The 15,698-nt window shown below is 35.4% G+C and overlaps 2 protein-coding genes and 1 pseudogene across 2 annotated transcripts; 2 read left to right on the top strand and 1 right to left on the bottom strand.

Moving 5' to 3' along the window:
* Positions 1-124: 124 nt before the first annotated feature.
* Positions 125-1,081, top strand: LOC118008993 (olfactory receptor 6C1-like). Its single transcript, XM_035002891.1, has one exon. The coding sequence runs from the start codon at positions 125-127 to the stop codon at positions 1,079-1,081; it is 957 nt and encodes a 318-aa protein (XP_034858782.1).
* A 6,408-nt stretch (positions 1,082-7,489) lies between these two features.
* LOC118008445 (olfactory receptor 6C3-like) lies at positions 7,490-8,428 on the top strand. Its single transcript, XM_035001988.1, has one exon. The coding sequence runs from the start codon at positions 7,490-7,492 to the stop codon at positions 8,426-8,428; it is 939 nt and encodes a 312-aa protein (XP_034857879.1).
* A 2,728-nt stretch (positions 8,429-11,156) lies between these two features.
* Positions 11,157-15,039, bottom strand: LOC118008992 (annotated as a pseudogene).
* Between the last annotated feature and the right edge of the window lie 659 nt (positions 15,040-15,698).

The following is a 15,698-nucleotide window of genomic DNA, read 5'->3' as shown; positions in this document are numbered from 1 at the left end:
CACAAATTAATTAAATTAAATTAGTTTACTTCCAGAGATAAATTCCAGCACTACCCATATGTAATCCCCTTTCTCTAATCCTTCCATTTGTGTTTTCTCCTCTAGTTTACACAAGAGAAAAAAAATGAGAAACTACACAGAAATAACAGAGTTTATCCTCCTGGGATTATCAGATGACCCACAGCTTCAGGGGGTGATCTTTGTTTTTCTGCTCATCACCTACATGCTCAGCATCACTGGGAATCTGACCATTATCACCCTTACCCTGCTGGATTCCCACCTCCAGACTCCCATGTATTTCTTCCTCAGAAACTTCTCCTTGCTAGAGGTTTCATTCACAACTGTCAGCATACCCAAGTTCCTGGGCACCTTGATTACAGGAGATAAAATCATTTCCTTTAATGACTGCATGGCTCAGTTCTTTTTTTTCATCCTCTTGGGAGTCACTGAATTTTGCCTTCTCGCCACCATGTCCTATGACCGTTACATTGCCATCTGCAAACCTCTGCATTACATGACCATCATGAATCCCAGAGTCTGCATACTCCTTGTCCTTGTTTCTTGGTTGGCTTCATTCTTAATCATATTCCCATTACTCATGCTGTTCATACAGCTTGATTACTGTAAGTCCAATGTTATAGACCATTTCACCTGTGATTATTTTCCCCTGCTGCAACTTTCTTGCTCAGACACAAAATTCCTAGAGATAGTGGGCTTTTCCTGTGCTGTGTTTACTTTAATGTTCACTTTGGCGTTAATAATCCTGTCCTACATATATATCATCAGAACAATTTTGAGGATTCCTTCTGCTAGTCGGAGGACAAAGGCCTTTTCCACCTGTTCATCCCACATGATTGTCATCTCCATCTCCTATGGCAGCTGCATTTTCATGTACATTAACCCAGCAGCAAAAGACAGAGTGTCTCTGAGCAAGGGAGTTGCTGTGCTAAACACCTCAGTAGCCCCCATGCTGAACCCCTTTATTTACAGCCTAAGGAACCAGCAAGTCAAGCGAGCCTTCATGGACAGGGCAAGGAAGATTATATTTTTCTCAAATGAAAAAATAAAAGTGTTGTCATAAATTAGAGGCATAATGAAGAACAAGTAAACAAAAACCAGGGCCCCTCAAAAGTCTATGAATATCCACATAGTCTCACTAGAGTTTTATTTCATTGCTTATATTTCTATTGCCAGCAGTATACTGAGGATATTTGAATATATATATATTTTTTCCATTTAAATTCCAATCCCTTTCTCATGCATTTCCCTTCCTTTAGCTAGTCTTTCCACTCTGTAACTATGAGACTGACCTCATTTCCTTTTTTTAAATATTTTTAAATTCCAATTTTTCCACAATGATTCTTATAAAATTAAGAGACAGAAAAAGACAGAACAAAAGCGTAAGAGAGACTGTTTTATGACTTCATCAGAAACACACTTTCTAGAAATTCAGAAAATATTAAGTCATGTTTAACATTTTTAATTTACTATACAAAGACCATAAATATAGTCATGGCTAAGAGTTATAACACTCTCTTACTTTTTCCGGCAATTTTGATATAATAGCTTACACATACAATTCATTTCAGTGCAAATGATGCAAAACCTTATTTGTTTCATAATACACTTTGTTCATTGAAAAATCATTTTAACAAAAATCAGTTACAAGCTCGCTATCATTGTGTTTATTCAGTACTATACTGGAGGTTCTACCCAGGGCCCTAGTAAAACAAACACAAATACATTTAGGAGCATTGGAAAGGAAGAAACAAATAAGTCTTTCTTTGCAAATAACATGATTTTCCTGCTAAGGCCTTAGTGCATTTACACTAGGTGGTTCTTAAACCAGACACACTCCTCTCCCAGATATCCACATGTCACCTCAATAAGGCCTCCCCCGATGACACTACAGAAAATTATAGTAGCTCCACCCTTCCAAGGTTTTTCAGTTTTCTCTTCCTTTACAAAATAGTTATTAATTTATAAAAGACCTTATAGCTTACAAATCAATCATGCTTATTGCTCAGTGTCTGTATTCTCTAGCATCCCTCACCCCAGGAGAGCAGGGATCTCTGTCTCCTCTGCAGACAAATGCTGTGGTCCCAGCAGCAGGGTGCAGGGCCTGCCTATACGCTTCCCAAGAGCCAGCTGTGCTTGTGTCTTCTCAATTCTGCGTTCAGAAAGCCCACATCTGTAGCTTGCAACCTGCCATGGGAGGGACTTCACATCTTAGAACAGGATCAACTCTACAGAGCAGCCCTCACCTCCACCCCCTGAGAGGCAGTTGTTAGACATTGACCAGAAGTCACTCTCCTCCTCATTTAGAACCTGCATCTGCCATGTAGTGGGTATTCAATAAATATTTTTTGAATAAATAAATATGTTTGAATAATTTAGAATGGTTCCAGTGTCCTAGCAATCAGAGCACTGACTAAATATTTTACCCAACTTAAACACATATAATAAGGTACATAACACTGAGTTAGCTTTTAAAACAGTGTTCACCTCCTCCACTGTTGGTGGGAATGCAAGCTGGTGCAGCCACTCTGGAAAACTGTATGGAGGTTCCTCAAAAAGTTGAAAATAGAGCTACCATATGATCCAGCAATTGCACTACTGGGTATTTACCCCAAAGATACAAAAGTAGGGATCCGAAGGGCTACGTGCACCCCGATGTTTATAGCAGCAATGTCCACAATAGCCAAACTGTGGAAAGAGCCAAGATGTCCATCGACAGATGAATGGATAAAGAAGATGTGGTATATATATACCATGGAATATTATGCAGCCATCAAAAGGAATGAGATCTTGCCATTTGCAACCACGTGGATGGAACTGGAGGGTATTATGTTGAGTGAAATAAGTCAAACAGAGAAAGACATGTATCATATGACCTCACTGATATGAGGAATTCTTAATCTCAGGAAACAAACTGAGGGTTGCTGGAGTGGGGGGTGGGGTGGGAGGGGGTGACTGGGTGATAGACACTGGGGAGGGTATGTGCTCTGGTAAGCACTGTGAATTGTGCAAGACTGTTGAATCTCAGATCTGTACCTCTGAAACAAATAATGCAATATATGTTAAGAAAAAAAAAAAGAAGAAGAAGAAGGTAGCGGGAGGGGAAGAATGAAGCGGGGGAAATCGGAGGGGTAGACGAACCATGAGAGACGATAGACTCTGAAAAACAAACTGAGGGTTCTAGAGGGGAGGGGGGTGGGAGGATGGGTTAGCCTGGTGGTGGGTATTGAGGAGGGCACATTCTGCATGGAGCACTGGGTGTTGTGCACAAACAATGAATCATGGAACACTTCATCTAAAACTAATGATGTAATGTATGGGGATTAACATAAGAATAAAAAAAACTAAAAAAAAAAAAACAGTGTTCAAATAAAATGTGCATTTTATCATAACTAGACATTTTGTATGACAAAGAAATAACTAATTGAATATTTTCTAAGGCATTTGGTGTTCATTTTTCTCTTTTATTTTACATTAGGCCTTTGACAACTATGTAAAATCAATTTATTTGATGTGTATTGATTTTTGTGAAGTTAATGAGGACACTTCTTGCTAAGGTTTGCATATGGAGCTTTCTAATGGTAGGAATTCCCATGATGCAAACCCTTATTTTTTTTTCACACAAAAAAATTCTTATAACTATTTGGATTACACCTAGTAATATATGAGGTCCAACATCATCTGTCAGTCAATACACTTCTGAGATTAAAAATTCAACTAAGTAAAATAGCTCAGTTGAATGATGGTAGTCAGTTAATGGGAAGCCAACCAGACATCTTGTGGAGGGGCTTACTTATAAAAGATGATAATATATCACTGAAAATAATTAGTAATACATACTGGAATTATTCGGTAATCTGATGCCAGTTCAGGTCTTAGAGAAAGTCTTAAAACATTTGGATCCCTTAACCATTTGATTTAACAACTTTTATTTTTTGATTTTGAACATGTTACAGCAAACCATTATTTGTAATTAAAATCCATCCTCCACTCTCTGAGGAGAGGGAAACCTGGTAGCTTGAACGATGTTTCATTGACCTAAAACATAGTCACTCATCAACCTCAGAATACATGGAGGTAATTGACACATTAGTAAAAAGCAGATGTCCTACTAGCTTGTGGATAGGAAGGTAACAAGTGTAATCAGTGTTCATTAAAAGTAAATTATTAGGAGGCCTAAAGAAAAGCTAGAGAGCAATTTGGAACTAGGAATAAAACAGTAAAGGTAGAAAGAGAGTGAGAGAGTGCTCAAGGAGGAAAGAGAGAGACAATCCAGCATCTAGGAATTTGAGAAAAGATATGAAGAAGAAACATGTCTAATAGGATATTTCATGAAGTGCAGTGCTTTGTGAGATAGAAATTCATTTCCTTTTCCTGTAAGTCACTAAAAATTGCGTTGCTCACAAATACACAAGTGGTGGACACCAGACACTTTAACTTCTTTCTGCTTCAGACTCTTTCTTTACCTGAATAATAATAGCACTGACCTCAGAGGGTTTTGTATTGTCTGCTTGTTTGAAAAAATGAGATAATTTTATGGTCAGTGCCTGGTAATCAATAAAAGCTCTGAATAAAATATGAAAACATTCACTATTTGGATACAAAACTGAAGGCAAAGGAAACGAATTTTCATAAGTAGAAAATGAGTTTCACTATCTCTACTGAAATATCTTGAATAAATATTTTCAGTGCCTATTTCAATGTGTATCACTTATAAATTCAATACATCTCAGTGTTTATGTATTTTCCTATGTGTGAGTTAGTGATTTAGTTCAATCATAAACAATCTGCACTAAAAAAAATAATAATAATCTACACTGCTGGCATTAAATGCATGTATGTTTTTATGTCCACATTTATAACTGTGAAGAAAATAAAGATAAATTGTTAAATATAAAATTATATTACATATACGTGTACATATGGCATTCTTATATATTTCTATACCATACTATTCTTCTAGTAATAAAAATGACATCTCTCATTGAAGGAAATGTGGAAATAAACAAATTCAAAATATCCAATGCCAGGTTGGTATTTATTTATTGATTTTTATTTATTTATTTTATTGATTCATAAATATTCTCAATATGAGAAGATGTCATATGCACAAATATAAACAACTGTTTAATGCAAGTAAATAACACAGTGAAGAAAATAGTCAAAAGGCAATAAAAGCCACATTAGGGAGGGGCTATCAGAAGGGTTTCCCTAAATTCAAAGGGCCAATGTAGGTATAAACCTTCTCATCAGCCTTTAATAGATTGTCCATTTCAGAAGACAATCAAGTCATACTAGAAATCCATAGCAGTGTTTTCCACCATTTCATTCTGGTAAAGAATTCTTCTCTAAGTTGCCAAAATTCAAAGGATATAAGCATACTAATTCTACTGAAGGCAAGTCCAGTTTCTGGGAGAAAAATGTGAATTCCTTGTACAATCATAGAGGAGTGAAATTCTTTTTTTTTTTCTCTTTTATCTCTCTTTTTTATGTTTTTGATTATCTTGGCTTTGATGGTGTATCTGTGGTAGCTTTCAACCACTGGATTTTTTCGTAGGTACATTTTGCTTGGGTCGTGGTGAAATTTTGGGTAATGGGTATTAAGGAGAAGAGTTAAATTCTAAATCAAGCATTCACACACTCAGTATCACGTTGTTTCTATATTTGCCTATTTACTTCAATCATTTTGCTTTACATATACTTTTTAATCAATATTTATAAAAATGATTCACCTGTATCTTAAATGATTCTTCTCCTTGGCACTCTATTTACTTAATGAATTCCCCTGGGCCACAAAAAGACACAGATAAAATAAGTCCAGTTCCATTTCTATGGCGTAGGTAGAGAAGAACATTCCATATTTTCTATCTTTCAAAGCAGCGTTTGCAGGAAAATATAGCAGTCCCTGAACCTAAGGAAAATACTACTTACATTTTATAGATGTATAATCAAAGAATTACAAAATACTGATTTTAAATGATTGCATGAATGGAAAGAAAAATGATTTAATAAATAAGTGTTTTGTATTATATGAAAAGAGGCAAATGGAAGAGTACTAGTCAACCCAGGTGTAGCTGAATTTGTACATGGAGTTTGAGTGAGAGATGAAAAGCAAGAATGAGTTGTATTATAATAAAATGTTGTCAGCATTTTGTAGGATCAGGAATGAAGGGCATTGAGAGTCAAAGAGAATTATACTTCCTAAGAACCATGAAAAAGTTAAATCAACACACTTGTTTTGAAAGAACAATAGAAACCAAATATTTTGTTAACTCGATTTACCAGCTCTGAAATTGTGTAAATGTTTAAGCAAATCAGATGATAAAATTTGAGACTAAATCATCAAGAAGAATCAGGAAGTAAGTAAATTTTTTATTCTTCAATATACATATCTTCATTTTACTCAAATGTTTTAAGAAATTGTGTTTGTATGTATGTTTAAGGATTTACAACTCTTTCAATACTAAAAATTAAATAATTACTTACTACCAAGAGACTATTAATGAAATCCTAAAGCAGGAACACAGAAATCAATCTTGGATTGTTCATTTTTTTTCTAATTTGAAATTGTGTTCTGTTATAAAACAGAGTTATTTTGAAAATTCCCTATTAGAAAGAATATCTGCTTCCCAGTTAATATTATTTTGACCATCTACTTCTTCATTTTCCATAGCTGTATTGTAAAAAAAAGAAAAGGATTACGCATTGTATGAATTAAACTATTTCTAGACAATTATTTAATTTAGTAATAGGTTACCTTCTTGTCCTTCTGCCTTTTTATTAGTAAAGCAAAAAAAAATATATATATATATATGATAAGAGGGTGATAGCATGAACCAAACCTTGAGAAAGTAATTTATGAGAGAATGCCAACAAAACATTCCCATGGATAAACATGCACGTTCTACACCAAGATGATTACTGTGCTGACTAATTGTTTAATCTTGTGAAAGTTTCCTAAACTATGTGGGCCTCAAAATATAAAATGTGGAGGTAGGCCTAAATAACCCCTGTGAGATTTCAAACACTCTATTTAGATTATCCATAATCCAGACTACTTTTTATAATACTGAGGAAAAGAAAAATATCAACTAGAATATTTTCATGTTTTTTATAAAAGGAGCTAAATATTTTAAAGAATAATTAGAATCTTATTTTAAAAAATTAGAATAAATAGCTTCTGCTTAAAGTCAGCGCAAGATTTTTTTTATCCATGGCCCACGACAGTGTATTTTCAACAAAAAGAAATCAAGATTTAATTTCAAATAATATGTATTACTTGAATGTGAGGCCCAGTAGAAATTGGACAGAGTTGCTGAAAGAAAACGTTTGTTTTTGGATTTCATAGATTATTCATCACCATGGATATTTTTAAGATTCTATACCCTAACCTCAATCCTGTTTTAACTTTTTTATGTCCTATAGGGGAACATACATTTTCCATTCTAAAGGGGGGAAGAAAGGATCGGCAATGAAAAACCACACAGTACCCACAGAATTCATTCTTCTAGGGCTATCAGATGACCCAGAGCTTCAGATTCTGATTTTTCTCTTTTTAATTATCACATATATATTAAGTGTCACTGGTAATTTGACCATCATCACTCTCACCTTGGTTGACTCCCATCTGCAGACCCCTATGTATTTCTTCCTCAGGAACTTCTCTGTATTAGAAATATCTTTTACAACTGTCGGTATTCCTAGATTTCTGGTCACAATTATCACCAGAGACAAAGCGATTTCATACAATAATTGTACAGCTCAGTTGTTTTTCTTCATCTTCATGGGTATAACTGAATTTTATCTTCTAACTGCCATGTCCTATGACCGCTACGTGGCCATCTGTAAACCCTTGCACTATACAACCATCATGAACAAAAGAGTCTGCATTTTACTTGTCTTTTGTGCTTGGCTGGCAGGATTCTTAAATATCTTCCCACCAGTTATTCTTTTTCTCCAGTTAGATTACTGTGGTTCCAATGTCATTGATCACTTTACTTGTGACTATTTTCCCCTCTTGCAATTATCTTGCTCAGACACATGGCTCCTAGAAGTGATTGGTTTTTACTCTGCAATAGTGATTCTGCTTTTCACTTTGGCATTAATAATTCTGTCCTACATGTTCATCATTAGAACAATTCTGAAACTGCCCTCTGCCAGTCAGAGAAAAAAGGCATTTTCTACATGTTCCTCACACATGATTGTCATTTCCATCTCTTACGGAAGCTGCATATTCATGTATGCCAACCCGTCTGCAAAAGAAAAGGCATCATTGACCAAAGGAGTGGCTATTTTAAATACTTCTGTTGCTCCTATGATGAATCCATTTATATATACCCTAAGGAACGAGCAAGTAAAGCAAGCCTTTAAGAATACCATCCAAAAGCTTATATTTTTCTCCAGTAAATGAAAGTATGAGTAGCATTAAAAGAATGAAGTTCTTGTAAATACTATTATTCACACTTTCTTAAACCTCCCTTTCCTTTACTAGAGTTATATTTTCCCCTTTCTTTCCATTCCCATATTAAAGTTTCCCAATCATTGAACTCAATAAATTTGATCAACTGAATATTGTTTCAGAATTTTCTGTAAATTCAAGTGTTTTATTCAAATGTATTTGGATGAAGTAATACAATTGGGTTAATGATTATGATTTTGAATGGTAGTGGTTTGCCTTTGAAGAGACACTGGGCATTTAGTTTGATGGAAAGAGTGTCAGGATAGGTGCGGATTTCTGAACTTTTCATTCTTACCCAGTAATAGAAATGAATGTTATTAGAAAATTTTGATTCTATTTGTCATTTCCATGAAATTAAATAATCACAATCACCAGAGGACTGGGAATAAAATACAAATATCTACTTAAATATATTAAAAGATTAGAAACTCATACATATTAAAAATATTTATACTATTCATAATAATTATGATGCTAATGAGGAGGAAGAGAAAGAAGGTAGAAGGGGGTAGAAGATAACATAAAATTTTTCAGCAATTCCTACATTCTAGATCTATTGTTTCCTTTGTATTGACTCATTTAATCCTGCCAGCAACTTTATGGGGTGCTATTTTTTATGGGGTGCTATTATTTACTAATCTCTCTTTGTCAGAGGTATTTTTCTTTAGGTAGATAAAATACCTCCAAAAATTAAAAAATAGAGAACAGACAATGTAAAATATATCAAATGGATAAAATGGATAAAACTATGATAAACCAGTGGAAGTTCACCTTTCTGGAGAACTGAGCTTTAAATTTGTGGCATCTGGAACTGACTTTAGGGTTTTAGGAAATATGAAAGAGAAATAATATCTACTGATAATATTCCACACACTCTACTTTGTATTAAGCAAATCACATGCAGTATTTATTTTACAAAACCTCTTAGAAAGTGAACATTATTACTTCTAATTTATAGGTGAATGAACACAGTGAAACTGAGGTTGAAAGTTCAATGTACAGAGATTGCAGCTTTCAGAACTGGGAATTTAATCACTTTCCTTTAACCTCAAAACCCAGACTAGTTGGGTTACTTTCATCTTCACACTGACTTTCATTTGTAACAATTTATGAATAAAAGCTCATGTTCAATATTAGAACTGTTACATTAAAGGACTTTCTAATGTGTAATGAACTCATTTAGGCTTTTCTTACTTATGGCAGGCTTTGGGGTTATACTGATGAAAAAGGAGGATTCTTGCTCTAAATTATCTCAGATTCTAGTGGGGAGAAAAACAACATGTAATTAAAATTTAATTTGATAAGTGCAATGAATTAGGCATGAGTAGCCTATTGGCCCGGTATAATGTTATCATTGTCAAAGAAAATGTCAGTTTTCCTGCCTTTTCTCTTAGCACAATTATGGTCAGTTTCACAATAATTGCTAAAATTGGTTCTTTTAAACCCTAAAGTCACATGCATAAGACAAACCTTGTCTGCTTTGGCTGTCATCTTAGTTTTCACTTGTATTTTATTTCTTGATCATTATCATATATGTTTAAAAAAAGTTACATTATTTCTTCAGTAAAAAGGGTTTTTGGGAATAGGATTATGATATTCTCCAAGACTCTCCGGCAAGACTCCCTTTACCCTCAAACTGCATTGTGAATCATGCATTCATCTTACACTCAGTTTAACCTGTTCCCACTCCATATCTATTACTCTCTCAGATCTATTTGAAAGAATTTATATCAATGACCACAATCTAGATTTCTCAGGTATTTATCACTTTACATTAGGAAACTCTGAGATATATTTGTCAAATTAAATCCATGCACTAACAAGGCAAACTAAAAGAAAAGCCAATAACAATACTTAATACCTATATGTGGATATTAACTGCTTACTAGAAGCAGAATAGGAAACTCACAAATATAATTTCTTCCTAATTTTTATAGTGAAAATCATTCAAATGTTATTTCTAAAAAGACTTTCAAAGCATCTACATTGCAGGCATGTGCTAGCCATTTGAATAATAGAATAGACCATCTCCACCTTATAAGATTTCAAGCAACAGATTAAAAAGGTAGTCATTTAGATATGGAATTAATCTTTTATAAAAACATATACCCAGGGCCATATGAATATAAAATCTGGGATTGCTCACAACATTTGCAGTAATGCAGTAAGAATCCCACGTAAAAAGAAGAAATATAATTAAATGGATATTCTGGGCAAAGAGATTAATGATTGCAAATAACACAGTTGTAAAAGTGAGAGAAGTGGGCACCTGGGTGGCTCAGTCGTTAAGCGTCTGCCTTCAGCTCAGGTCATGATCCCAGGGTCCTGGGATCAAGTCCCACATCGGGCTCCCTGTCCGGCAGGAAGCCTGCTTCTCCCTCTCCTACTCCCCCTGCTTGTGTTCCTGCTCTCGCTATCTCTCTCTCTGTCAAATAAATAAATAAAATCTTTAAATAAAAAATAAAAAATAAAAGTGAGAGAAGTGAATGGTGAAACCTGTGGATAGAAACGGAAAACAAGTAGCCATTACTTCTCTTTTATGCTTTCCATGAAAAGCCAATTTTATTGATTCAATTTATTATGCCCAGAAAAAATTATGCTATAAAACCAATACTCATGTTCCTCATGTGAATATTATATATTTTTTTAATGGTAGCCCCAGGTTTTATCAAGGTGTGCCTTAATACAGGTGCTGGGGCTTGCCCACAAGGCTTTTGATGTATAAAGCCCAGACCTCCTCCTGCCAATTCTCCTTGAACAACACCACCTGGAAATTGACAGCTAAGAGGATGTTGTACACAAGCTCATCATCTTTTTAATTATCACATATATATTAAGTGTCTTAACCTTCATCTGGCCAACGGCCACTGCCAGACAGAGCACCTTCTTCATTTGCAATTGGATCGTGGATTTCACTTCATCCACTTTGGCCCCCATGTCCTCATTGTGGGTCAGCATGGAAAGGAACTTGCCAGCCTTATTCAGGCCTGGACCCAAAACTTGTGGGATCTGCTTGATCAGAGATTCTGAAGCCAAAAAGGCACCACACTTCTTGGCCAGCTTCTTGACTAATTTTTTATTCTTGTTGAGTTTTCTTCAGTGTGTCAGTGTCCATGTGGGGAATATCCACAATCTTGGCCTCATCACAGTGCTGCTTGTCCCCGAAAACTTGGGGCAGGGAGTGGACTTAAGCCTGATGGTGCCTGAAAAGCATTTGTTCTTCTAAGGGTCATAGTTCTTCAAGCTGATCTGCAGCTCCACCGTCTCCAAAAACTTCTGACACTGGCACTGGTTCCCGATCAGGACCTCCCACACTACCAGGACAGGGTGTCACTTGAAGATTTTGCTGCTCATGGTGCCTCATGCTCAATAACCAGATAAAAGAGCAATGCCTCAATAACCAGATAAAAGAGCAATATTATATGATTTAAACTGTGTTAAACATTTTTTTTGGTGTAATTTTGTGTGTGTGTGTGTGTGTTTTGTGCATGTGTTAAACATTTCACTTATGCCCCTAAGATATTAACAATCCATTTAAGTGGGTATGCTTTTCTCCTCCTTTTAAAGAATGAGACAGATATTCATAGGAAACAAATAATGTATATATGGCCAATATACATTGGAACAGTGATTCAGATCAAAACTATGCCCCCCAAAGAAGCCACTGTACCAATTACTGGGGGAGGTGAGAAATGCTGCAATATAAGCACATATAAGGAAATCTTAGCATTTCAGAATAGGATGTTATTTCTTTCAAAAAATTACTTTTTTCACAAGAGTATGAAATAAGCCCATCTAAAATGCCAGGCTTGGCTTACGGGGATTTCTCTCCAAAATAACATATCTCAGAAAATTAAAAATTCAGAAGACAACTATTCCTTTGGAATTAAACTTAAATCTCAAACTTAAATGCAGAAAATTACTTTCACTAGAGAAACTCAGAATCCCAAACTCTTCCACTGGTTATCTCAGATATAACATATAGCTGTATGATAATATCATCTCTCATTGGCAAGAGTCTCTGTCATTTCTGGATTGAGCACTGAGTTATCCACAGCAACAATAACCGCAGCCATAACCATAGAATATGGGATTGGCAATTGATTCTCTCACTGATAGATAATATTTAGTCATTTCTGATTTGAGTCACAGTAAGCCTTTGTATTCTTAAACAGAGCTCTTTGGTGTTCATCAGGCCCTACCTCTGTCTCTGATAGTAGATCTCCAATGCTAAAGTCCTCAAACTCACATTGCCCTTTTTTGCTCCATCTATGTAATTGGATGTGTTTTGCTATAATTTACAGTCATATAGGATCACATGAGCCTCATGGTACAGTATGCTTATCAATGTGATTAGAAGTTATCACAATATACTGGAATGTCATCTTTCTTGACTATATTAACAGATTATGAGCATTTTGCTAGCAAAGGGAATACTTTGTTCATTATTGTCTACCAAAGGGCTTCTTATAGTGCAGTCATTTACAAAAATATTTGTTAAATTAATCAACAAAAGGATGGAGGTCTCAAAAAGCCTATTCCTATCTAAACTATTAATATCTCCTGCCTTGAAATTATCATTGCTCTGCTCTGATATCTCGTTTGAATAATTTTCTATGACTGGGTTTTCTAGGACGCTTTGTTTTTCAGAACCATGGACAGAAATCGCTATACCCCCTTCAACAATAGCAGCACCTCTCAAACTCCTTACTCAACAGACAGAAACTCTCTTTTCTTTTTAGGTCTACCTCCCAGGATCTCCACTGTGGACACATATAGGGCAAAATTCTATCTTTTAATCAGTAAGGTACCAGATGGAACCCTATGATTAGACTCCCATGGGTATCACACTTTTAATGTTTTCTTAACTAGAGATGTTTTCATATAGACAATAGTAAAAAATCATAATGGTGCTCAACAGTATTATTTACTTAACACATATTAATGGCTTTCTTGACACGGATCCCTTCAGGTCTCTGTAGCAGCTCATATACTCCATTGTTCACTCTACTAAATCCCCATTTGTGCAACCTTGGAAAAATTAGCTAAACTCTCAATGAGTCACTTCCTGACATAAAAATTAAGGACAATAATAGGAATTTCCTCAGAGGGTATTTGTAAATATTATTTAGACAAGGCTAACAAACATGCCTGGTACCTGCCTGGTACCTTCCAGGGCTTAATAAATTAAAACTATTACTATTATCTTAAATAATGTCATTTTTAATTAAATATCATACAGCCAGCCACACGCAATTTACTCAAAAATAATTTGGCTTTATGCACCACAACAGTGTCTATAGGACAACTGTCCTTGTAGGGTACATTATGTGGTACTCCATCTGTAAATTGGGGATGACAATAATGTTCATTTGATTTATTGATGTGAGTAATTTAGACTTCTTTTGCATATCATTACTGGTGTTTTATTATGAACTTACACATTTTGCATCTTCCAAGTTCCATCAAATATGTCTGTCTATATGCAAGGGCTTCGCAGGCTACATTTTCAGTTGTCCTTGAAGCTAGGATTCTAAACGTAGTTTCAGTTCTGCCAATCAGATACATTCAATTAAAAGATACAAACCTTAAACACTGTTATAGTTAAGCATCTTTATTGCTGGTATAAATCATAGCAGATTCAAATGACCCTAAATTTTGTAGCAACAGCACTAGATTCCTGAGGAGGAGTTCTATGGGGATTTAATTTTGTGAAGCAGCTTTGAGATCATTCCAGGAAGCTCATCCTAAAATCTGCCTTCAGGGATGCCTGGGTGGCTCAGTCAGTTAAACATCTGCTTTTGGCTCAGGTCATTATCCCATGGTCCTGGGATCAAGTTCTGCATCATGCTCCTTGCTCAGGGGGGAACCTGCTTCCCCCTCTGCCTGCTGCTTCCCCTGCTTGAGCACTCTCTCTCTCTCAGACAAATAAATAAATAAAATCTTTTAAAAAAAAAAAACCTCCCTTCAGCTCTCTTGATAATTCCTTAAACCAACAATTACTTAATACTAAATAGATTTTTTTTTTATTAGCTACCATAAATCCTGCTCTCTGCAACTGCAGTTGAAATGTAGAGCATATCCCGGTAACAGACTCTCAAAGGAGTCTGGTTTGGTCTGAAATCAGCAACGATTCCATTAGACAATGAAACACTGGTAGTCTACATGGACACATTTATAAGGCAGAGTTCATCTAGAATTAAATGCCTACTAAAAGCAAGGCTGAATAAAACTGAACAATGAATACAAGGCTTATGTAGGAGCTGGCTGCTTCCAAATGCTTTAGACAGCTTAAAAAAAGAAAATGTAACTTTAAAGTTTCAATTATGTCATAACTGAAGAGATGAAATAGCCAATATTAGATCCTTATCCTACAGGTTCCTTAATTATCAAGCTGATTTAATTCACAACCTCTTCACATGTCTTATGTGAATGCTAGGACACTGATTGGGAAAAAATGGAAACTGATCATAAGAATGGAGGCATCTCTGTAGATTCAGAAGACTCAGAGTACCTGAATGTGAAAGCACCACGTAGACTCCCTTGTCAACAGAAGGAACCATCTTTATCTTGCTCTGATTCATGAAACTGACCATGTATCTTTTAGAACCTCTATAGTTACCATGCATGAAGGAATTAGCTTTAAATTTTTCCTTATTTGTACAGTCACCATTCCTAGACTATTTCCTGACCTGTATTCTGTATCAGAATCTAGCCTTACCAGGAGATGGTAAGCAAGTACAAACTCAGGAAAAGGCAGGATTACATTGAAAAATTTTACCTGTTTTTGATAATTTATCTTAACATAAATATGGGAACCTATGTTTGGATGGATTCTTATGGCACACGTCCAAGAGAGAAGAAACAATTTTACATTATGCTGAATTTATTGAATTGAGTGCATCTCTCAGAAAATCTGGGTTTGAAATAATACATTATATGTTAAAAAAAGAAGAAGAAGAAGATAGTAGGAAGGGGAAAATGAAGAGGGGGAAATCAGAGGGGGAGACGAACCATGAGAGACTGTGGACTCTGAGAAACAAACTGAGGGTTCTAGAGGGGAGGAGCATGGGGGGATGGGTTAGCTTGGTGATGGGTATTAAAGAGGGTATGTACTGCATGGAGCACTGGGTGTTATATGCAAACAATGAATCAGGGAACACTACATCAAAAACTAATGATGTAATGTATGCTGATTAACATAACATAATAAAAAATAAAT

The sequence above is a fragment of the Mirounga leonina genome, unplaced genomic scaffold (genome assembly GCF_011800145.1).
Source record: "Mirounga leonina isolate KUSES-001 unplaced genomic scaffold, KU_Mleo_1.0 Mir_126, whole genome shotgun sequence".
NCBI lineage: Eukaryota > Metazoa > Chordata > Mammalia > Carnivora > Phocidae > Mirounga > Mirounga leonina.
The sequence above is the reverse complement of the archived record's forward strand: the minus strand, read 5'-3'. Positions and strand labels throughout refer to the sequence as shown.

Coding starts and splice junctions, on each gene's coding strand:
- LOC118008445 (XM_035001988.1), top strand. CDS start 7,490: ATGAAAAACCACACAGTACCCACAGAATTCATTCTTCTAGGGCTATCA.
- LOC118008993 (XM_035002891.1), top strand. CDS start 125: ATGAGAAACTACACAGAAATAACAGAGTTTATCCTCCTGGGATTATCA.